Source organism: Artemia franciscana, chromosome 2, assembly GCF_032884065.1.
Source record: "Artemia franciscana chromosome 2, ASM3288406v1, whole genome shotgun sequence".
NCBI classification, from domain to species: domain Eukaryota; kingdom Metazoa; phylum Arthropoda; class Branchiopoda; order Anostraca; family Artemiidae; genus Artemia; species Artemia franciscana.
Genome location: NC_088864.1, coordinates 50,875,028 through 50,899,337, shown reverse-complemented (window position 1 = coordinate 50,899,337; position 24,310 = coordinate 50,875,028). Strand labels below are relative to the sequence as shown.

Here is a 24,310-nt window from a genome sequence, read left to right as displayed (position 1 = left end):
CACATTCTAATTTAATTAGAATAGGAAGCTTTTTTTTTTAAGTGCTAACAGCTTAAGTGCAAGGAATAATGTATTGAGGAGGAGGGAACCTTTCATGTACGGAATAAGTTCTGTTCGTTTTGAGTTTTATTGTTGCTCCTTACTTTCAGTTAAAAAAACATTTTTTTTGTTTTTATTTAATACATTTAAAAACAGATGTAATACAGCACAGCTCTGAAACTTGGAGGCTATCTACATTTTCCAGTAGCTCTAACTCAATTGGTGATCTTGAAATTTGCGCTTTATAACATTCTAATCCTGTTCAGGCCAGAATTATTTTTATGTGGTATAATATTTTAGCAGCCAGTACTTTGCAGCAATAGATGTTTATATTTTTCTTTTAATAAGCCATATTTTGATGTTCTAGGGATTTCTACCTTCAAGGGTTTTGAGTTTAGGGGGAGGGGATATAAAGAATGTGCCAACAAATGTGGATATATAAGCTAAATTATGATGCTAAAGGCGCAAAAAGCTTCAGTGTCAGCACTGCAAGCCAATGTCTTGGAACTTTGGAGGGGGGGGGACTATCTATCTCCCCTAAAGCGCTGCCACAATTCTTGTCCACGTAAGTTCAAATAGTGATTTACAATAACTTATGCACAAAAAATATTTTTTTGATGCTTGGTTAGACTTATTCCTGAAATTCTATCAAAGGAGTTACATTGGAACCTGAAGATCACATCAAAAAACATGTCTGCTCTTTGATTTGTCTAGGCAACACATTTGTAGCCATTAAAACATGCAAGGTATCTAAAGACTTCTCCTCATTTTCAAAATTTTGCAAATACACTTAAAAAAAGACAAAACAGAAGAAAATACAAAGAAAAAAAAGAAGGAAGAACTACTGATTCTGTTTCATACATACATCATTCAGGTTATTCAGATTCTGATCAGCCCTCTCATCTGTAGCACTTGGTGGATTTGGTCCATTAGTTTGCATGTCTTCTTGATTGATCTAAAAGGGGGAAAAATATTTAATAGTAGTCACTTTGACAAAAAAAGAGGATATCAAGTGTATTGTTGTTGTTTTTTTCTATTATGCTACCGTACTAATTTTGGTGCAACCAATGCATGTTGTTATAGACACGTCAAAACTTTAGGGAGGATAGGGGCGTGTTCTGCTTAAAAGATGCATAAAAAGTAAACAAATTTATGGTAAATCCTTCAGACCAATAAAAGAAGATACTCCACCTATTTCCCTCTTTGTGCAGAGATACATAGACACCAACTATAGATCAAATGGGTGATACAATCTTAGGAAGGTCCTAAGATGCTCCCACACTGGGGAGACAAACAACACTAGGATCAACTCTGAACCCTCTACTCAGCACACTTAGTATTTAGTCTATGGCTATACTAAGTAATTAGAGAGTCTGAGATGCAATGAAACTGGAAAAAATATCGACTAGGCTAACCAATTACAGAGAAATGAAGCCTAAACCTTGTCGCTACTCTGGTTACTTTAGAAGGGTAGTGTTGACTCAATAGATATAGTCTAGGGCTATATTTGGCCCATTGGACAGGATAATAATTGAAACAGCAGAACTTACTGCATAGGCAAAGAGCATTAAATGCCGAACGTAATGGCATTTTTCTTTTTTTTCTTTTCTGATTTCTGCCCTATAATAAACCTAAAATATTCTTTTCATTTATCAAACCAGGGTATAATAATGAACCAAGAAAGTTGCAGTGTCTTTTTGTGCTGTACTTTACTATGATCAGAATTGCTGAGGGTAGCCAGCAATGCAGAGTATGCTCAATCAGCCAATAAGTTGTCATGACAAGAAAGCTGAAACTACTAGTATCTGGTTTTGCTGAAGCCAGAGACTTTGCTAGTTGAACTTAACAGATTCAGCAAATGAAAACCATTTTGAAGTCTCAAGTACAAAATAGGCAATTGTGAAAAACACAATTGTTTTAGGCTGTTAACAGCATGAGTCAATGTGGAATTTATTTCAACTGAATATTGTGTCCATTACTAAGCTATGAATTAGATGAACATACCACTTGATGCTTTTTTTATGCTCCTTCTGAATATAATAGGTTTTTTTTTGAAAATTCAAATTTAAGCCCTTTATGGACCTTTATTGATACCTTTTCTCTTATTTTTGGCTGAAGAAAAGGGTTAAAATATCGGTTAAAAACTTACTATTTGATTATAATTCCATCGTTTTAAATTTATATAATCTACAGACATTGATTCATTATGATCCAATAGTTTATAATTTTTTTGAAAATTGATGTGTTCACTTTAAGCCATCAGCATCACTTTTGCCCACATATTGAATTGACTGTGACAAAGGGTAGTGTCTTAGGGCCTAACCTGTCCAATATCTATATAAATAATACTTTTCAATTAGCTATGAATCATCTCACTCTCTATGCTGAAGACTCAAATTTGTTCAGTGCAGTCAATCATGAGTCACTACAAGCAGATCTCAACCATATTCAAAACTGAGCAACAGCATGGCACATGAGTTTCAATACTGACAAATGTAGTCTTATACATTCTGGCAAGTCCAACCCAGGTCTTAACAATGTTATGGTCAATCCAGCTGTAAACAACATACAAGAGCTGCAAAGTGTGGATGAAGAAAGGGATCTTGGAATTGTTGCTGACAACCAGAGAAAATTCCATTTAAAATACAAGAAGATGGTCTCTCATGCAAACTTTGACCTTGCACTCTTGAAAAAAAACTATTTCCAGTAGGTCTCCCCATGTTTTCATGAGGTTGTACAAGGCCCTTGTCAGATCAGTCCTTGATTTTGGAATGTGTCTACCATCACCGGGAAACAGGGGCAATGTACAGCATCTGGAAGGGGGGGCAAATGAGAGTTATAAGGCAGTAACAAAGATGAGAGACAAGCCCTATTATAAACATTTGAAGGAGCTGACATTATCTACACTGGTTTACTAATAACAAAGAGCAGATATGCTTATGGCATATAAGCTTACTTCACAAGACCCCCTCCTCCCAATTCATTTGTTAACTTCACCAAATATTGGCACTCACAGGAGGGGATATTCAAAGAAGCTGTTCAAGACAACTGTCAAAACTCAGCACTAACAACAGTTGTTTTTTTTTCCTTCTGTGTAGTAAACGACCGGAATAGTCTCTCAGATACAACAGTCTCAGCATCTAATGATGAAGGTTTCAATAAATTATCAGATGCCACATGGAACTGTATAGTCTGGAAGTACTAGTGGGATGTTTTTGATGTTTGATTATCCACATCATCAAGTATGGAGCAATTAACAGATCAAAATGAATCTTAATTTGCCCCAAATTGTGAATTAAGGGTAAATCAAGAGCCAGAAAACACATAGAATATATTAATCAATTAATCAATCAACATTTTTATTGTCCAAAAAAACACACAAGGGTTCAATATGGAGTAGATAAGAAGACACAAAAAAAAGAAAAGAAAGAGGAACACACTCACAAAGAAGACTATACTACCATGAATAGATTCAAATATTTCTACTAATCCATAGCAGGATGGAGGCTTTTTGTCCTATCAAAGCATAGAAAAAAAAGCGACCGCGATGCTACTCAGCCACAGTTAATGACTCAGTCAATACATAGGCTGACACTAATCTTATGTTTCTAGCCCACAGGGGTATACACAAGAGAAATTTCACAAAACGAAAATATATGGATCTAGTAGTATTTTTATCAGTAGTCGTAAACATATTCCAAAATGAAGTCAATGCGAGGATATGAGGCATCACAAAACCATTGTAGACATGGGCAAGAATACAGCTACTGTAGCAAGATTTACTGCAAGCTAGCACACCAAATGTTTCTCCAAGTTTCTCACTTAGATCAGAGATAAGGAGAGTCCAAGTGGTTTTTAAACTATCCCCCATTGGGAGACCACGATACTTAATAGAAGTAGATAACTGAGCACTCTGATTTCCCAACTGTACACATCCAGCATCACCAATAGATTTGCCAAAAACCAGGAGCTCGCTCTTTGAAGCATTAAAATTTAGACTAATTTTGGCATATTCCCTACTAAGCACAGAAAAATTCTCCTCAGCAGATGATACAGTTCTACTTAATATCAGGATGTTGTCAGCGAAATTGAGTATGGAAAGGTCCAAACCATTAAAAACAAAACTAAGTCTAGCCTTTTTCTGGGGTATAACCACACTATTATTATACAATGGTGGCGAAGTTATCCCACTCTGGCAGATTCCTTTCCAAACTCGAATTATAACTTTACATATTACATAACCATGACGAGTAGGTAGTAGTAGTAGTAGTACTACTACTACTACCTTCACAACAACACATAATCTTGTATACAGATTTTTAAATACCCACACAACTGAATGATTGAGAATTTGCTGCTGTGCACTATACAGCATATGGAAATGCACACCAGAACCAAAAGCATGAGAGACATCATGAGCCTCAAGGACAAAAGCTTGCCACTATTCTCTATATCCATCAGAATTTTAGCAAGCATATAATGCATGTGTTCCTGACTATAGCCTTCCTTAAATCCAAACTGGTTGTCCAGAGTTGAACAAGCCTTATTTATCTCCTTAATTACTAGTAATTCCAGCAATTTACAAAGAACAGAAGAAACTGTTATAGGCCTATAGGAACAACATTGCCAGCTATCTTTATCTTTTTTTCAGAACAGGATACAATATACCAACACAAAAAGAATTAGGAACAATACCTCAATTAAAAAAAGATTTGGTAAAACAAATGTAGATGCTGCAGCAGCTTATCACTTGCAAGTAATAAACAAAACCAACACAATTGATCATAACCACATCAGAACTTTTTTCAAAGGTGAATAATAGCACTGTATATATCATAGGCCATAACTATAGAACCAATATATGATTCAGTATAAAAGAGACTACCCAATAGTATTAATTCATAGCAGATTTGTAGCACTGGATCAGGTGGAGAAAATTTGCTGGTGAAATAGTTGATCCCATCACTCTCACTTGGAAGCTCTGAAGCAAAACCTTTTGAATTTTTTCCCCTGATGAATCTCCAGGTTTCGTTTGGGTTAGCTGTGAGATGCTTGCTATTGCAGTCAATAATCTCAGCTTTGTGATTGGCAAGACACTCAGCAAAACGACATTTGGTATATAACCATATGTCATATGGCACCAGATTTCGGCTGGTCACAATCATTCCATATTTGGCGTCAAAACTTTGACAAAACTTTGGTGTCACAACGCTCACCACAAGGCATTGCATGTATGATTTCATTAAAGTAAATTTTGATTAGAATTTTTTTCTCTGACTTAGTCAGTTATGAAGAATGTTGCAGCAGTTGGAAAGGAATCTTAGTTTTGTCAAGTGTGGCATCAAGCTCTGCTTTATATACAGCAGCATTTACTTTCTTCCAATCACATTCAATTTCCCACTTCCATTTCTTTTCATCCTTTTTAAAGAGAACACTATCAATAACAAAAGAGTTGGAGATTGGTTAATGATACAACACTAATATGCTAAAGTCAACATGGCTTGAGCCATTTGCAGTCATGCCACCTGAGCAGAGCATGAAATCAAGCAAACTTGTCACTCTGAAATTATGGATATACAAATACGAATGGTCATTTGGGACAACATATAGATTGGACAGAACAGACACAAGTATTTGAGATCCTGAGTGATCTGGCACTATGATGTTGCAGTTCATGTCCCCAGCAAGGATAACATGAGATGCATAGGCATACTTCTGCAAAGATTTAGCAAGCTTTTTTGTTGCAGGGGAGAACTTTTCTTTGAAAGCCAACTTTGTGTAATCAGTTGATAACTAGCAGCAATATACTATCAGATTTTTACTTTTATACCAAGTAAACACTTGTTCTCAACAAATACTGATGCCAAAAGATAAGAAATTAGTATTGCCAGTCTGCCAGAAGGTCTTTCTTTGCCCAAATTCTTAGCTGACACCACAAAAAGGCGAGTTTTGTCATTCACTTTTAACAGGGAAAGTGAGTCAGCAGAAAGGAAATGTTTGCAAAACATTGTTACATCAAGCTTTCAATCAGTGGGAGTTTATTGACTGCACCACCATTCAGATTCCACAAAGACACTTTTAGCTCAGAGCTGGTCATGGCTTCATAATGAGCTTTCTGGCAATGGGGCACCTAACACTGTGGCATGGATGGTCTGTCTGCTTACAGAGAGCACACTTCAGTGCAGTATTGCAGGGTTTATCTTTATTGTTTGCATGATTGTCACTGCAATGGGAACAGCAAATAGTATTTTTACAGTCCTTAAAAGCATGACCATACTCTTGGCAATAAAACACCTCATTGGCAAATACCAATACATGTCTATTTGGAAGCGCTCATAGCCCAGAGTTATAGGGTTGTTCATTGCTATTTGAAAATTGTCGTTACTTTCAAAGACAAGTTTGTTGAATTCTCTCAGCTTTTGTGCAATTCCTAGTAATTGAACATAGATCATTTGGCAAAACCTCATTGGGAACATGTCTTATAATAATACAATGAGCCAGAGTCTTCAGCTAAGCATCAGCACTGTCTGTAGCACTGTTTAGTGCTTCAGCAAGAGACTTTGCTGCATCTTTGTCATCAAGTATCATGCACCACTCTTTACTAAGAGGCCTTGGGTTCACTGTATGGGTGCAGCAATCCCCAGCAAGGCCCAGAAAATATGCCCTGCAACTTTCAGGTTTTTTTTGTTCTTTTGTAGGGTGTTTGAGAATCACAGAGTACGAAGGTTTTGCTGCATTTGGAGGGTTTGTTGCATTTGCACCCAGAGTTGCACTAGCCTTATTTGTACCAATTTGAAGAAGTTTAGGTGGTCAATAAGATCATCCACAGTAGAATGAAGCTCATTGACCTGGCAAGTCAGTGTGGATGTAACCTCCCCTAAGAGTATGGGCATGCCTGCCCCATGGGCCTGACCAACCTACCCACCCATGGGGCACATTGGTCACACTGTTAATAGTCTATTACTTTTAACACCAGAAACAATTGTAGTACAATTACTGTTCCAATTACACCTTACATAAAATACAAAATTTACCTAGCAATTTCGCTTTGGATACAAAAAAAAACATTTATTCAACTGAATATTCACTCAAATTCAGATCAAAGACTAGTGCTTTTGTGGCATGTTCAGTCCCCCCCACAGATCATGGGAACTAGAAACTTCATAACAACATCAGTTGGAAGAACTAGTGATTCATCAGCTGCTTCAGGAATAAAAAATTTCCAGGAGGGATATTTCCCCCAGTTGAAAACATATCCTTCACTGGTGTCTTCCAGCAAACCAGCAAAGTACTTTTTCACTCTCTTGCCTAAAAACTCCACAAGATTGAAGTCACCAACACTGACTTCATCTTTTTCAGCTATACAGTCATCCATATCAACATCAAAGTCAGAATTGTCATCAAAGACCATCTAATTTTCACTATCAGAGCTGAAATTGTCTGCTTTGACAAAAAGTGCACTATGTGGCATTTTTTTGTTGTGTTCTCGCTGGATTTACTAGTTTTTTTTCTTCTAAAGCATTTTTTTTTCTTTTTTTCTAAAGCATTTTTGACTGGTTTGTTGGTAAGAACCTGAGACCTTCCCTTCTTCTGATTAATTCTATCACCCTTTTTTGGCAGTATTTTTGGGTAAAGTCTTACTACTTCTGGGCTAGGTGCAGCAGATGTTGAACACACAAGGGCTTGAAGATCAGTTGAACTTGGTTCTGACTGTGATTGACTTCCACTATCTTGTGCAACAGACATCTCTGATCCTGCTCGTCATGGAGTACCAGATGGATCAGGTCTGTTGGTAACCTCTGCAGCAAGGAATTCCTCTTCTGCAAATACATGACGATCCCAAGACCAAATTCTGGCAACCCTGAACCCAGATATGATATTTGTTGAAGTCAATGCAGTTCCAACTAGCTCTGCTATGTCATAAATAGAAATGGATTGTCCTGGATTCTTTGTCATCCATGTCTTGCAGACACTGTTGTAATATGCCTTGAATTTTCTGTAACAGCTTTGACCTAGTGGCTGCAATTTGTGGCTTGTGTGATTGTCCATCAGAAGTAGTGCTGGTCTTTCAATGCCAGATTGGCTGTGGTGAATGAATCCAAGAAAAGGATAAATTGGACTTGCTGTTGAATTCAAGAAAAACAAGAAAGTTCTCTCTGGTCATCCATCCCAAGGGATGAGCAATGCCCACACTCACAGACAAAGATCCCTTCATCATTTGAGGAAGATTATTTAATCTTGGAAAAATCATGAATTGTGGGATGGCAATTCCTTGAGCTGACATAGCTGTGCACATCATAACTAGTACCCCTCTTTCTCCTGATGTAATTCTTCCAACTTGCTTCTTTCCTTTCCCTGCCACTATTTTCTTGGATTCTGAACAGTAGTGGGGCCAGTTTTGTCTAAGTTCCATACATCATAAGCCAAAAAACTGTATTTGCACAGCAATGACTTGTATGTGCCAAAAAAAGCATTGACTACAGGTCTGTTATTGGCAGTAGCTCTTGCAATACTTGATGTTTCTGGAGATTGAAGAGAAAGTCTATGATGAAGCTGTGATACTCTAATAAGATAATTTTCAAGGCTTTTCTCCTATTCAGCCATAAAAATTTTGTACATTGTGTACCATGGGATAAATTTTTCCAGTGGTCCTTCATGGACATCATTTGCACTTGTTCTAATTCTAACTGCAGCAATTAAGAATTGCTACAGTGCTACTACATGCTGCAGTAGCAAACTTTCCTCCATAGCTAAACTTTCCTACAGTAGCAAGTAGCAGTTACAGAATTTTTTGGCAATGGATGGCAGAACAATGCCCAAATGTTCAACCTGTCCCACTCTGCCTTCACCATTATTTCATCATACTTGTTACCTGCTTTGATTGCTTGGAAAGCAAAGTTCAAAATGGGGCTGTAAACTAAGTCTTGGTTCACACTGCTCATTTCCCTTTTGGAATGAAATGGCCTCTGATGCAGCAAGCAAAATCAGTGGGTGGTCCAATTCAGATGCAAAATCACAGAGCGATAGTCTAATCAGTGGCAGGAGTGGAGCAAATAGTTATCAGAGAATACTGAAATCATTCAAGGACAATGGAAGTGTATGGACCCCCTCACCTATTCCCTGCAGTTTGCAGGTAACTGAATATCAACAGGTACAATACAGTGCTTCCAGGGGCCCCTTCCCTCCTCTACTTGTTCCCAGTAAAAAAATTCACACCTCAATGATTTGGAAACAAAGATGACACTATATGAAATTGGCAATAGTCTACCTGACTATTGCCAATAGTTGTGCCAGTCTACCTGAGAAAAAGATAGTGCTGGTAAAAATACCCAGAGAGAAAGACCTATTCTAGGAATTCAAGATCTCCTAATTTAATTTAACTATAAATCTATCTTTAGAGGGTAAAGATTAATATGAAAATAACCTCAAAGTAATGCAATAGCTTTATCTCATTAACACCAAACAAGCAAACTCAGCCCCAATAAATCTGGAAGCTATTGTGGCAAATCATAAATAACTCAATATAAATAATTTGGGTTATATATTTACACACTAGGGGAGGTTTAGGGGTGTATATTATTACCTTAAATTGCACTTTGGAGCAAATTAGGATCTATCTCAATCTGTAAATTGTTCCATACTTGATGGTTTGGACGATCAAACATCAAATGCATCTCACCAGTAATTCCAGGGAGCATCATTCCATTTGACATCCAGTAAGTTCTTGAAAGCATCACCATTGGGTGCTAAAACTATTGTATCTGAGAGACTATTCTATTGGTTTGCTACACAACAGAAGAAAAGCTATTGTTGACATTTTGTTTTGGCAGATGGCTTGAACAGCTTCTTTGAATATCCCCTCCTGCCAAAGCCAATATTTTGGGAAGTTGATAAATGGATTTGGGGGGGGGAGTTCTAGTGAAGTAAGATTATATGTCATAAGCATATCAGATATCCATCCTCAGTAAACCAGTATAGATAGTTTCTGCTCCTTCAAATGTTCATGATAAGGTGTTTCTCATTTTTGTTACTGCCTTAGCAGCTCTCCTTTCCACCCCTTCTAGAAGCTGTACAATAACCCTGTATCCTAATCATTCCAAAATCAAGCACTGGCCTGACAAGGGTCTTTAAAACCTCACAAAAACATAGAGAACTACTAAAAGATAGTTTTTTTTTTCAAAATGCCAAGGGCAAAGTTTGTATGAAGGCATAGTCTTCTTGTAGTCTGAATGGAATTTACACTGGTTTTTGACAACAATTCCAAGATCACTTTCTTCATCTACACTTTCCAGCTCTTGAATGTTTTTTACATCTAGATTGACCATAGTATACTTAAAACCTGGGTTGGACTTGCCCAAATCCATAACACTACATTTGCCAATATTGAAACTCATGTGGCATGTTGTTACCCAGTTTTGAGTAAAGTCAAGATCTGCTTGTATTGACTCATAGTTAACTGTAAAAAACATCTATGAGCTGCATTGTATTTGGAAAGAACATTAAAGAGGCATCAAGGATAAATATCCAGTTTAAAATATAATTTAGCTAAAATGGAAGTGAATAAATCACTTAATACCTTTTTTTATTTTCTTCCATAATTCAATAAGTACTTTTGTGACAAATTCCATTTTGACCCCTTAAAGGGTCCAAAACACTCCATAGTTGCCAAAAGTCTAATTGCAGGTTTCTAAAAAGCTGGCTAATGAGGAAAAATTGTCATTTGTAGTTGAATGAGGAATAGCAATTTTTTTCTTTTTATTCCTATATTCATAATCTAGGTACTTTAAGGTATCTGATTTGCTGTTATTGAATTACTTTGTTTTGAAACCTTGGGGTTTTGAATGCCTGTTGAACCTTCTTTTGAAGAAGTCAATACAGGGATTTGCAGGAAAACATCTCCACAAAGATTTTTCAAGATAGAAGTGCAACACCAGATGGGGCTCTTCCTCAAGTACTTGGTTCTTGGTGTGTACCCCTTTAGATAATTAGACTAGGCTGTGTGCTTTTGCATCTGCCTTGTTGGTTGCATATAGAAGGGGAGAGGGTAATGCAGAAGGGCTTGTTTGAGGGAGGTAAATTCATGTGCTTGTAGAAAACAGTTGTTTATGCTACATCAAACCTTTTATTTAGTGGCTGAAGCAAGTCACATATAGAGGTGCAGCTCACTCTATTTACCCTATTCTGGATCTTCTAAAGTGATGCTAACAGTGTTTTCAGGGCACCAGCATATAGCATGCATCTATATTCAGCTGTGGGTCTAATCAGGGCTTGTAAAGTGGGATAATTGACCTGGATAGGAGAATATTTATGGAGCAAAGGAGGTTCTCACCTAATCAACATGGTTATTCAAATTATTATTTTCTTTAGTCTAAATAGGCTATTATTTTAAAAACAAAATTGCAAGAATTTATAAAGAGCTAGAAACCCCTCAAAAAAAGATCCAAGTTTAGTATTTGCCTAGATAGCTATCTGGATATAAGGAAATATGTTAAGAAAACAATTCTTACTTAAATCAATCGACAACAATAACAAATCCATGTGGCTGAATAAATTTGAACCCTGGATATATATGTATTAAACTGTGAGATAAAACTGTTTTTCTTTGTTTTTTGCATTTTCCTTGGTCTTGTGTTACCCTAGGTGTTGATTTAAGGGACTTACCTCAGTGCTGTGACTGATATATTTAGACTTTTGGGCAATTCATTTTGTTTTCAATTCTCCAGGGAATTGCGCATCTTCCCGTTCTTCCTTATCTACCTATACAGTGTTGCCACAATACATTTGCGAAGTATTTATTTTTTTTGATAAAGCCACAGATTACGTAAGTTGAATCGTTTATTTTCTGCATTTGGGGAAACCTGTGCAGAAGAGAGCGATAACAAACACGAAGAGCCGTATTGGTACCGGCGGGATATCCATCCTTAAACTGCTGGGGATAGGTGATTTGAGTATCCGCGCTTCCCACAGGTCCCCCAAGTTCTGAATCCGTGCCCAAAAACTTGACACTCTCATCTGCGCATGCGCACTGGATCTTGCGCACCCACGTTTGCTTTTGATTTTTGAATTAGGCGCGAGCCGTGATTTTGGACTTGAGAAAATCCCTATTGTTCACCGAACTCGGAAATCCTCCGGAAGATGGCAGAACAGTACCGTGTAGCGAAACGTAAAATGATCTCGCCACGGAAAAGCGGAGAGGACATTTGTGCCTCCTGTAAGGTAGCACTTACGCCAGAATCCACCGCCTTGAACTGTGACAATTGTTCGAAGTGGTTGTGTACTCAGTGTATCGAGATGCCAATGACTAAATACAAGCTTATCAATAACCTTAGCGAGGGAAACGAGTTCCACTGGCTCTGTCCTCTATGTGAACTTGACCCACGCCAAAAGCGAGGCATAAGCAAGGAGGACGTTGCCAGCATTGTCAGTACCATAGTTGCAAACTCAACCAAGCAACTCAAGGAGGATATCAAAAGCGACATGGAAGACATGCTGTCTGGTCTTACAAAACGAGTTGGGGACATTGAAAGAGAAATGGATAAACTCTGCACAACGGATGACATGCGGACTGAAGTAAAAAAGCAGTTAGACGACGGCCTGCAAGCTATCTCAAAGACACTAGCCAGTGAAATAGATAAGAACGTAGCCGAAGCGCTACAAACTGACAGAGAAAGACAAAGGCGCAAAAACAATCTTATCGCATTCGGGGTCCCAATCAACCCTTCTCTGTCAGTTGAAGCGCAAAACACAGCCGATAAAGCCTTCATTGAGGAATTCCTACAGAAAGAATACGGCATGCTTGTTACTGTCACAAATGTAAGGAGGCTGAATAAGCGACCTTCTTCAGCGTCTGCTCAAGATCCGCCCAAAACCACGGTACCAACTGTCTTCACGGTTAACAACCCTTCGTTGCCCAGGAAAATCGTGAACACGTCTTACGAAAGAAGAAATAACAAAGACGCTGTACAGTTCCGCCACGACAAAGTTAAAGCTGACAGGGACAGTAGAAAATTACTATTGGCAGAACTGCGTGATCGTGTCTCCAACGGTGAACTCGATCTGGTTATCAGGGGCAACAAAATCGTCCAAAAAAACCCGGAAGCAATGGTGGTGTGATTCCAATTTTCACCCCACCATTAGTGTATAGTGTAATTAGTTCTGCTTTTCCTGGTAAAAATAAAAATGTTGATGTAAACCTTAGTGACACTATTAGTGACAATTCGTCAGACTCGTTTGTAACTGCGGAGGCTTCCCAGGAAGAAGAAGAAGACTTGAGCTTTGTTTCTGTTGAGGAAGCCAGCAAATAAAGCTGGTAAGCTCATTGAAAGATTGATTTCAAATAATGCCGATTTAGCAATTGCTACCCCTCCTAATCTAAATACATATTTTAACCCCAAAAGTGGTAAATTTTCAACTATTGACCTACAAATTGTTTCAATAAATATACTAAATAAAATTTATATTAAGAAAATTGAAAATCTATGCACTGACCATTTTGCAATAGTATCCTCTTTAAATGAACCAGCCAACATTCTCCCACATATCCCTAAATATGTCAACACCAAAGCAAATTGGACCATGTTTAGAAATAAGCTTAATGAAGAAGTCCTAAGTTTAACCCAGAAATCTCATACCTCAGTTGTAACTGCTGACACGTGTGCTGAAGCTATGACATCAATATTAACAAATGCAGCTAATCAAGCTATCCCCAGAACTTCACCTAGGAAAACCATCCCTAAACACACCCCTAAAGCATGGTGGACAAAAGATTGCCAAATTATGTGGAGAATAAAAAATGCAACTAGGAGAGCATACCTAAGAAAACCATCCCCTGACACATATTTAAGTAAATTACAAGCAGAGGCTAACCTCAAGAGAACAATAACTAATGCCAAATATAATTATTGGAATAATTTTGCAAATAATCTTTCCAGAGAAACATCTGAGCCAAGAATACATAGACTTATAAGCAAAATCTGTGGGAAAAAAACATCCTCCAACCCTCTTATGTATGAACTAATACATGAGAATTCCCACTATGATAACGACACTGATAAGGCAAAATTATTTGCCTCCCTTTTCTCAAAGAAGCTAACATCAAAAAACCAAAATATCACCACACAAATCATGACAAATCCTATTTACCAGCCCCGACCAGGTTCAGAATATATAAACCATCCCTTCTCGATACATGAATTGAATAATGCAATTCAGCATATCAAGGCCAATGCTACAAGTAGCTATGATAATATACACCCTATATGGATAAAGAATCTTTCCCCTTTGTACAAACAGGAGCTCCTAAATTGCTATAACCATGCATGGGCTACATCCACATTCCCTAATATCTGGAAATGTTCATCTCTTATACCAATTTTAAAGAAAAATAAACCTAAACATGACCCTCAGTCATATAGACCCATAATGATTACCCCAGTGCTGGGAAAATTAATGGAGAAAATGATTTACCATCGGCTGCTTTGGTTTGTTGAGAAGAATAATCTGATACCTCATACTCAAACTGGCTTCAGGAAACACCACTCATCAACAGATGCTTTCATAGTGTTAACAAATGCAATAAATGAATCCCTATCAAAAAATAATGTCTTAACTGCTGCATTCCTAGATTTTGAAGGAGCTTATGATAATGTTGACCACCAGATTCTATTAGTTAAACTTACAAACCTTGGACTACCCCCCAAACTTGTATCCTTCATAAAATCCTTTATAGAAAACCGAAGTTTCATTGTTTGTGTAGGTTCAGCCTCTTCACCCAAAACTCCAATAACCAAAGGCCTTCCACAGGGTGCAGTCCTGAGCTGCCTCCTATTTTCACTTTTTCTGTGGGACATGAACCTCCCACATACCAATCTACAGTACGCTGACGATCTGGTATTATGGGCAACTGGCAATACCTTCGAGATTACGCATTCAAAGTTGCAAAATGCACTTTTCCAATTTGAAAAGTTCTCCCAAAAGTCCATTTTACCTACTGCACCCACAAAGTCAAAAATTATCCAATTCCACCATAAGCGAAATCATTATGATGCTAGGCTAACATTAAATGGAATACTTATCCCAGAGGACAATCAAATTAATTACCTAGGGCTCATACTTGACCAAAAACTAAATTTCCACCTCCACATCACAAATACAATAAAAAAGTGCTATAGAAAAACAAGAATAATTAAAAGGCTACTAGCCACACCTTGGGGCTGTAATGAGAAAACACTAATCCAATTTTATAAATCATATATAAGGCCCCATATTGATTATGGCCTCATAGTGTATGGTGCTTGTGCTAAGACCCACATGCAAAAAATCGAAACGACACAAAATGATATAATTCGTCTTATATTTGGTCTTAGGAAACCAACAAAAACTAAGTTTCTGCTTACTGAGAGTGGACTATCACCAATAAATGAAAGAAGAAGATCTCTACTAATTAAGTACCTTACAAAAATTGAAGCCAATGATTCTCATACCCTGCATAACTGGTTAAGAAATCCATCTATGTTTAGAGGCGTTGCAAATGAATATGCAAATATCCAGAAGAAGTTCCCAGTGCCAGTAAAATCTATTGCACCCACATTCCCCCAAACCCCCCCTTGGAGTTGGTCAACCCCCATAATAAAGACTGACTTCTCAAAGTGGACCAAAGAACTTACCCCCATTTCTTTTATTCAGAAAAAATTTGCCGAACTAAATAATGTTGCTTATAAAAATTATTTCCAAATTTTTGTAGATGGGTCCAAAATGAATGAGAAAGTGGCAAGCGGAGCTTTCTTCCCAACCCATAATATCGCTTTAGGAGAGAGATTACAAGATAATTCATCTGTAATGTCTGCCGAGCTAAACGCCATAATCATGGCACTAGATTTCCTCATGGTTAATGAATATATGAAAGTTAATATTAAAAATATTATAATATATTCTGATTCTTTGTCAAGCCTAGAGCTTCTTTCGTCAGCTTCTCAAAATAAGATGGATATTGACACATTTCTTTGTCTTAGGATTATTGATATTTTTGCTACAAAAGGTATTTTAACTCATATACAGTATATTCCAAGCCACTCAGGTATAATAGGTAACCATAAGGCAGATGAAATAGCCAAAAATGCTTTAAATATTGACCAGCCAAGTGGGAGACCAATCCCCATTAGAGATATTTACCGCTGGAGATTTACAGAGGTACTGATAATTAATAAGAATCCTACCCCATCACCTTTCCCAAGTAAGCACCTTTCCAAGATTTATCATAGGATTCGGTCAGGTTCAAATGGGCTAAATTTTCAGGCATTTTCATATCAGATTCCTAATTCAAGTGGCGAAGTTCCCTCGTCCCCCCTTTGCAGGTCATGTAATCTTAAGAATGAAACAATAGATCACTGCCTATTTGAATGTAATATGCTGACGTCTGCACAGTATACCCTGCGACGTAAAATGTTAGAATGCTTCAAACACCACAAAATTCCACCAACAGCCAAGAGTCTTGCTGACCATACTCTCCCGCAGAGCACAGAGATCAATATATACTCTCTTATAATTCAACTGCTGGTATCAAAAGATATACTTCAAGAAATCTGAGCAGATACAAATCATACAAGACAAACCAGCTCCATAGCTCTGTCGATCTCACAGAGTGAGCCAAAAGGAAAAGGGCTAAATAGTATCAACTGAAAAGCCCGTCTGCTGAATAAGAAGAAGAAGGAAGAAAGTGACTCTGGTGAAAATAACAACAGACAAACCATACTGGACAGAAGCCAACCAGAACCAGCAACCGTAAGTTCTGACTTTAGTGTATGTGTTACTAATGTTGACCAGTTGCCCAACAAAATTGATGAACTAAAAACCCTAATTGACTCAAAAAAGTTCGATGTGATCTTACTGACTGAAGTCTGCCCTAAAAACAGTAGTAACAAACTTCACGATTCCCATGTGAAAATCCCGGGTTACCAAGTTCTCTCAAATCTCTCGTCCCAGGGTTGCAAAAGAGGAACACTAGCCCTCGCTAAAGCAGGATACAATACAAAGATAATTGATGTTCCTCTCTTTTGCCCCTTTGTTGAGGCAGTTTGCTTTGATCTATGTGTGCCAGGGAGCCATGTGTCAGAGACAGTCAGAATTGGATGCATCTACAGAAGTCCCTCAGCCCCATCCCAATTTGTAACCGAACAAGCAATAGCAGAAATAATATGCACACTAAATTCGAACCTCAAAGGACATCTGCTTATTACCGGCGATTTCAATCTTCCATCTATAAACTGGATAAACGGTTTTGGATATGGTGCCACTCCAACCGAACAAGACAAGCAACAGCCTTTCCTAAATTGCCTCAGTGAATTGTCCCTACACCAGATAGTTGACCAACCAACTAGATACAGATTGTTTCAGCGCCCAACAATACTTGACCTGGTTATCTTGAATGACAAAAGCTTAGTTCAAAGTATTGATTACTCACCACCCCTTGGTAAAAGCGATCACCTAACTATAGAGCTCATGCTGAAAGTGAAGGTACTTAAGAACAAGCTAGTCAAAAAAGTGTTTGTCGACTACATTGCTATTCGAAATGAATTATCCACTACAGACTGGCCGAATGTACTAAGTGGCACAGTTGACGAACAATGGACCAAATTCAAGGGTGTTTTACTGAAAGCTCAGGATGCCCACACAAAGACCAGTTTCAAACCAAAACCTAGATCCCTCCCCTACATGACAAAAGACATCAAAAGAGAAATAAACAGGAAAAAGAGGTCATGGAAAAAGTTCAGGCAGTCAGGAGACCTGCAGCAACACACAAAATTCACCAAGGCACGAAACAAGCTGAGAAACCTCACCAGAAAACTCTACGAAAATCTGGAGTCCAATCTTGCCAAAGAAAGTAAGACAAATCCTAAAAAATTCTGGAATTATGTCTCTAGCAAGAACCACTCCCGTCGAACTATCTCCAGACTGGTGAAACCCTGTAGCACTACTGTAACCAACATAACTGATGTAGCAAACGAACTAAATAGGCACTTTGCTTCAGTTTTCACCTGTGAACCGGAAGGCCCCCTGCCAAACTGCCCGGGCTATGAAGCCCCCACAACGATGGAGCAAGTCAACATCGACCCCTCCAACATCCTCAAACAGCTTCAAAATCTTGACACAAATAAATCAGCTGGACCAGATCACTTACACCCAAGACTGCTGAAGGAACTGGCAACCATCATCGCAGGACCACTGTCTGACCTATTCCAAAAGTCTATTAATGCCAAATCTGTCCCATCTGATTGGAAAACTGCTTTTGTGACCCCAATATTCAAAAAAGGCAGCAGACTTAAAGCAGAAAACTACAGACCTATAAGTCTCACATCAGTAGTCGCAAAAATCCTTGAAAGAGTGGTCAATGATACAATACTGGAACATCTGAAAGTCAACAATATCCTATCCCCTAATCAGCATGGGTTTCAACCAGGAAAGTCAGTTGAAACAAATTTACTGGAAACATATGACATCATTACAGATTTGCTTGACAAAGGATTGCCAGTGGACCTAGTTTTACTAGACTTTGCTAAGGCCTTTGATAAAGTCCCACACAAAAGGCTAAGAGAAAAGCTTACTGCTGCCCAGTTACACCCCAACCTGGTTAATTGGCTTATGGACTTCCTGTCAGGACGAACCCAGAGAGTCAGGCTATTTGGTGCAGGAGGTGAAAAGGTCTTTTCCGAGCCCTGTGATGTCATCAGTGGAGTACCGCAGGGAACTGTTCTTGGTCCTACACTGTTCAACATCTACATCAATGATATATTCAGCGAGGTGGAAAACAAATTGTCTCTCTATGCTGACGACTCAAAGCTATTTGGAGCAGTGAATGTAAAATCCCTGCAAACAGACGTCCAGAAAATCCAGCTGTGGGCAGACAAATGGCTCTTATCGTTCAATATAAGCAAGTGCAGCACGCTACACTTTGGATCCTCAAACCCATGCGCCCAATACCATATGCATGAACATGCCTCCAACTCCGATCCACCCATCAAGACCAGCACAGAGGAACGCGACCTTGGGGTCATTGTTGACAGCCTTCTCAAGTTCCATGCCAACACCATCAAGAGCGTGTCCCAGGCCAACACAAACTTAGGTCTGATCAAAAGAACAGTTACCAGCAGATCCCCACTAGTTTTCCTGAAACTTTACAAGGCACTAGTCAGACCCGTTTTGGATTTTGGCATGTGCGCTGCCTTCCCAACATACAAAGGAGATGTCAGGCTAATTGAGGGAGTCCAGAGGAGAGCAACCAAGGCCATCACAAACCTTGGAGACAAACCTTATCAAGATCGTTTACGGGCTCTCAACCTCCCTACCCTCGTGTACAGGCGCAACCGTAGCGATATGATGATGACCCGCAAATTGCTGAACTCATCATATGCCAAGATCCTGCCCATCCACCCAGGCCCCCCACAGTGCACCAGAGGACACTCAAAGAAGCTGTTCAAGCAGTCAGTCAGAACCAGGGCCAGAAAAAGTTTCTTCACCAACAGAGTCGTCAACCCCTGGAATGAACTGTGTGAAGCAACTGTCTCAGCCCCCACCCCCGAAGCATTCAAGAAGGCACTGGATAAAGAGTTGGCCACGAAAGACTGGAAGTATGAGTGGGACATTCCGTCCTGCTCATACCTGCTATGAGACATCACCAACTCAACTCAGGAGCATTCAACAGATCTACAGATCTTAATTTGCTCCGAAGTGCAAATTAAGGTAATTAAGGTAATTAAGGTAATTAAGGTACTTCATAATATACAGAATAATCATAGTTAAAACATTTAGCATGTGGGTAAACTTTATCTTTACTTCTTTTACTGTTTTATATTTTTTCTACCAAATTTCTGCATTTTTGTGTCTATTCTCTGTGTCTTTGTTTAGTTTTGAAAACCTAGCCTAATTTCTTAATATTAATCTTTTAGCATGTGACACCAGAAGTAATTTAGTTGGTACTGATGGTATTTAATTTATTATGATGCCACTGTGGTTTATGTGCTGATAGGCTATCTATAAACAAATTATAGATTCAACTTGTTAAAGCTCAAATTTGAAAACAGAGAAAATGCTTATTAAATCCATACTTTTTTCAGAAATTTGGTAGAAAAAGGATAAAACAATGAAAGAAATGAAGATAAAGATTACCTTTCTGTAAACAGTGTTAGTTGTGATTATTCTGTATATTATGTAGTAAGGATTATTTTCTTAACATGTTTCATTATGTCCACCTAAGCCTTTATCCTTTATAAGGGCCTTTAGTTAGCCTGTTAAAGTTTAAAAACATGTTTAAAAAACTGCTTAGTTAGAAAAATGGTAAAATTCTAGTTAATTGACTTCTTGCTATCTCAGAAAGGGTTTAGGTTAGGGAAATGAAACTTTCAGGGATGAGTCTACAGGCTAAAGTATGTCCTGGGAAGGTACTTTAAAGTACCACCTCTACTCCTTTTCCCTCTAGAGGGCCCTGAAATTTGCCTGCATGACAGGTCTATACCTATTGAGATTTTGACAAAACAACATTTCACCTTAATTTTCAGTTACTAGTTGCTTTTTCTTTGCCTTTAGTTTTAAAAATGCAATTCCTGTTATTTGATTAGAATTTTGAGCCATATCAATGTTTTTTTTTCTTTGAAAATTTAGGAAATGTATTTGCATATCTTTAAAATCTTATAAAATGGAAATGAGCAATGTTATGAAGCTGAAAATAATTTTGTTGTACTTCAATTAAGCAGAAGATCTATTTTGCAAGGTTTAAGTTTTATAACACATATATTTTTAAAGGTCATCAAAGGTCAGGGCCCTCTAGAGGGAGAAGGAGTGGAGCTAATTGCTTCAAAATAACTTCCCAGGACATACTTTAATATGTAGATTCATCCCTGAAAGTTTTGTTTTCCTAACCTAAACCCTTTCTGAGATAGCAAGAAGTCAATTAACTGGAATTTTACCATTTTTCTAACTAAGCAGTTTTTTAAACTTTTAACAGGCTAACTAAAGGCTATTTTATCTTTTGCAGCTCCATTAAGGGTTCAAAATGGAAGTTGCCCCAGAAACAATTTATGAACTTTGAAACAACATAAAAGAAAAGGCACCAAGTGAAATATTTACTTTATCTTAAATTACATTGTATACTGCAACTTTACTGCATTAAGTTGTATGTTCACCTAATTCATAGCTTAGTAGTGAAAATAGGTATCCAAATTTACTACAAGGTTTGCATGATATAGCCTAGCAAACTGAAATAAGGTGAAGTTTAGGAATTAGGAGATTTGTCTACAAGCCTCTCTGGGTTCTAATCTCTGTAACTTGTTGTATCAATTAATTACTAACAGGACGAACAAATTTAATGCCTAGTTCTAGGCAAGAATTGGCTCCAGGTATACCAATGAACTTTGATTCACATTAACCTAGGTCAACTAAGCTTGCGCCTGTATGAAAATTAAGGTAGGCTCAGACAGAAGTACAGCAAAATGACTCAGTACATAGGCTTACTTAGCCTGTCGATTGGAATTATAAACTAAACAAAGCTGAGGATTTACAAGATACTACGCTGATTTTTATGGCACAAATATCCAACTTTCTCTTTTCTTGACTTCTTCTTCTCTTTAATGTGTATGTGTATGGTTTCTCCAGCCGAATCTTTTTATTGTGTTTTCGGGCCGTTATGGACTCGAGAAATCACAAACCGGGAAAACAAAAGCAGGTGCTGCGTCAGGTTATCCCGAAAATAGCCCCACGTCGAAGTTAAATAGAAGTCTATGAACTAAATAGAGGTTCACTTCCAAGTCATCTTAAGCCGTCCAGGGATCGAAAGAAACGCTAAAGTCGATAAAGCAGCTAAGAACGTGTTTTTCCATCCACACACAAACCACAAACCCATCCCTTTAGAGACATTCTCTTTATCGAATTTAAAGGATTATTTAGTACTACACCCATGGTAGTTGTATGTCCCTTTAAGATGAAGAATATAGTTGTGCTGTGCTACCGAATAAGGAGCGGCGTAATTGTATTTAACATCCATCCCTTCCCCAGTAAATTGCCCACTAATTCTTAAAAGTCCCACAATACCATCATTGGAGTTTTTTAAAATAAAAATTAAACATTTGGCCGTTTAGTGCAAGGCTCCAGATATACAATTCCACTGTAACTATATCCAGATATTTCTAAAGTTGAATAGTCTAGATCACAGATAAATGTATTTAATACAGACGTCCAACTGAAATAATTCAGTTATAGTCAGAACCCATTTTACCAACAGGGTAAAAACCCGGGTGGAACCTGATTTCATCATTCATGTTCAGCTTATTATCTATCAGAACCTTCCACACCTCCAGTGGCGTAGTGGGCTAAGATTTATGTACCAACATGTAAAAATTATAACCAATATGTAATATCTGAATGTAATATTTTATAGTCCAAGGAGAAACATTTAGTTACCACAAGGTATTGAACGCATTTAATATGCTTTTAGTGTTAAATATACTATAAGGGGGTAAAAGTTTTATTCTGTTCAAATATTTAAATTTCAAAAAGTAAAATTTTTTTTATAATAAACAAATTTGAATAGGTAAAATTTTAATAGTGTAATTTTTATTTTCATTTCAATGCTGTAATAACTGGAAAAGATAATATTTGCAATATAATTTGCTTTCAGTGAAGAGGCAATGACACAATAGCCTTTATATTTTACAGTTAGAGAAGAAGGCAATAGCTAAATTTTTGTGTGCAGTGCAACTAAATTTGTCGTGAACAGTTTTGGGAAGAAGTTAGATTAAACTAAATATTTAAAATGTAATGCTATCAACTGCTCAAAAGCCCATCATTTTAAAATTTAATTTTACTGTAATTTCATTTTTATTTTCAATGTTGTAATAAGTCCGTAAGGAAACATTAGTAGTTCATTTTTTGTAAAGTGCCAATGACGCAGTAGGTTTTAGACTTTTGCAGTTAAGAAAGGTGGCAGCGCCCATAACCTTGTTTGCAGTGATTTGTTTTCGTTTCAATCTTGATTCGCATACTTAATTAAAGCTTTATTTGTTTTAGATTTATTTTTTCATTCACATTAGGAAATCTTGAATGTTCGTTTGATTTGATTGTTTATTTAATTTCTGTTCGTTTTGGGTTTCATTTATGCTACAATAGTAATATATTTTTGTTCGTTTTAAGCTTGATTTGCATATTCGATTTTAGCTTCACTCGTTTTAAGATGTTTTATTCATTTAAATTAGTACAACAAAAGAATAAAAACGAAAGCAATGCGAAACCAAAAGAATAGAACAACAAGAACAGTGAAAAGAGTGATAATAAAACTAGATACAATATATTTATTAAAGGAAAACCACAAAAAAATGATCCCCCCCCCCCTCCGCAAGCAATTTTACAGGGAGGGGGATTCTCAATGATGATGGAACTGTTTAGAGGGAATTTGATGGGGAAGGTTCACTATACGTTGGATGAAATTTTGCCAAAGGAGCTTTTTTAAAAAATACTAACAGCTTTATCATAAAAAATAAGGTAATGAAAAAGGGGCAACCCTTTATAAAAGTAATAAATCTACCAAAATTAATTTGCAAATTTGGGTTTAAATTTTCACATACAGTGAGCCAAATTCAATCAAACCTGCATTAGTTGAAAAACGTTCAGAAATTCAATATAAAAAAAGAAGTTTCTTTAACTGAAAGTAAGGAGCATCATTAAAACTTAAAACGAACAGAAATTAGTCCGTACATAATAAATAGTTGTCCCTCTTCTGTGCCTCACTCTTTATGCTAAAGTTTTTGTTGTTTTAAAAAGTGGAGTTGCGACCGAGATTCAATCTTCAGTGTAAAGAGCAAAGCGTTGAGGATGGAATAGCCTCTTTCATGCACCGAATAATTTCTCTTTGTTTTAAGTTTTAGTGTCGTTCCTTACTTTCAGATAAAATCTTTTTTACTTATTTAATTCGAAAAAGAAAAGCCTGTTGTGTGTTGAAATACTATTTGAACTTTTGCCTGCTCAAACACTATTTGTGTTGGACATGTGGCACTTATTCTTGTATATTTTTGGGGATTCTTAAACAGCAATGCAGCTCTAAAAAGAAACATTATTAAATTGATCAGTAATATTTTACTATTTCACGGCAAAAAACCTAGATTTAATAATCTCAATTTTGTATTAGCTTTAAAAACTAGCATGTTATATGTTTTTTGTCTGTGGCTTTAAGTCGTTTCTTGTCGCCCCAAAATCGTTCACAATTTGGCTCATAAGGAAAAGATCTTTTGCC

The 24,310-nt window shown here is 37.3% G+C and overlaps 1 protein-coding gene across 3 annotated transcripts in view; it reads right to left on the bottom strand.

Annotated features, from left to right (window-relative positions):
* LOC136043249 (NEDD4 family-interacting protein 1-like) overlaps positions 1 to 21,706 on the bottom strand; it is a 43,862-nt gene extending 22,156 nt beyond the window's left edge. Inside the window, exons 1-2 of one of the 3 annotated variants that reach the window (XM_065728182.1) lie at positions 21,588 to 21,706; positions 905 to 994 (exon numbers count right to left, since the gene is read on the bottom strand). In XM_065728182.1, the coding sequence (XP_065584254.1) occupies positions 905 to 979 (75 nt within the window). In that variant the 5' untranslated portion in view covers positions 980 to 994; positions 21,588 to 21,706. Of the gene's footprint in view, positions 1 to 904; positions 995 to 11,700; positions 11,764 to 21,540 lie in introns of those variants that run through there. The other 2 variants (XM_065728192.1, XM_065728187.1) reach the window with 2 other exon arrangements.
* Positions 21,707 to 24,310: the final 2,604 nt, after the last annotated feature.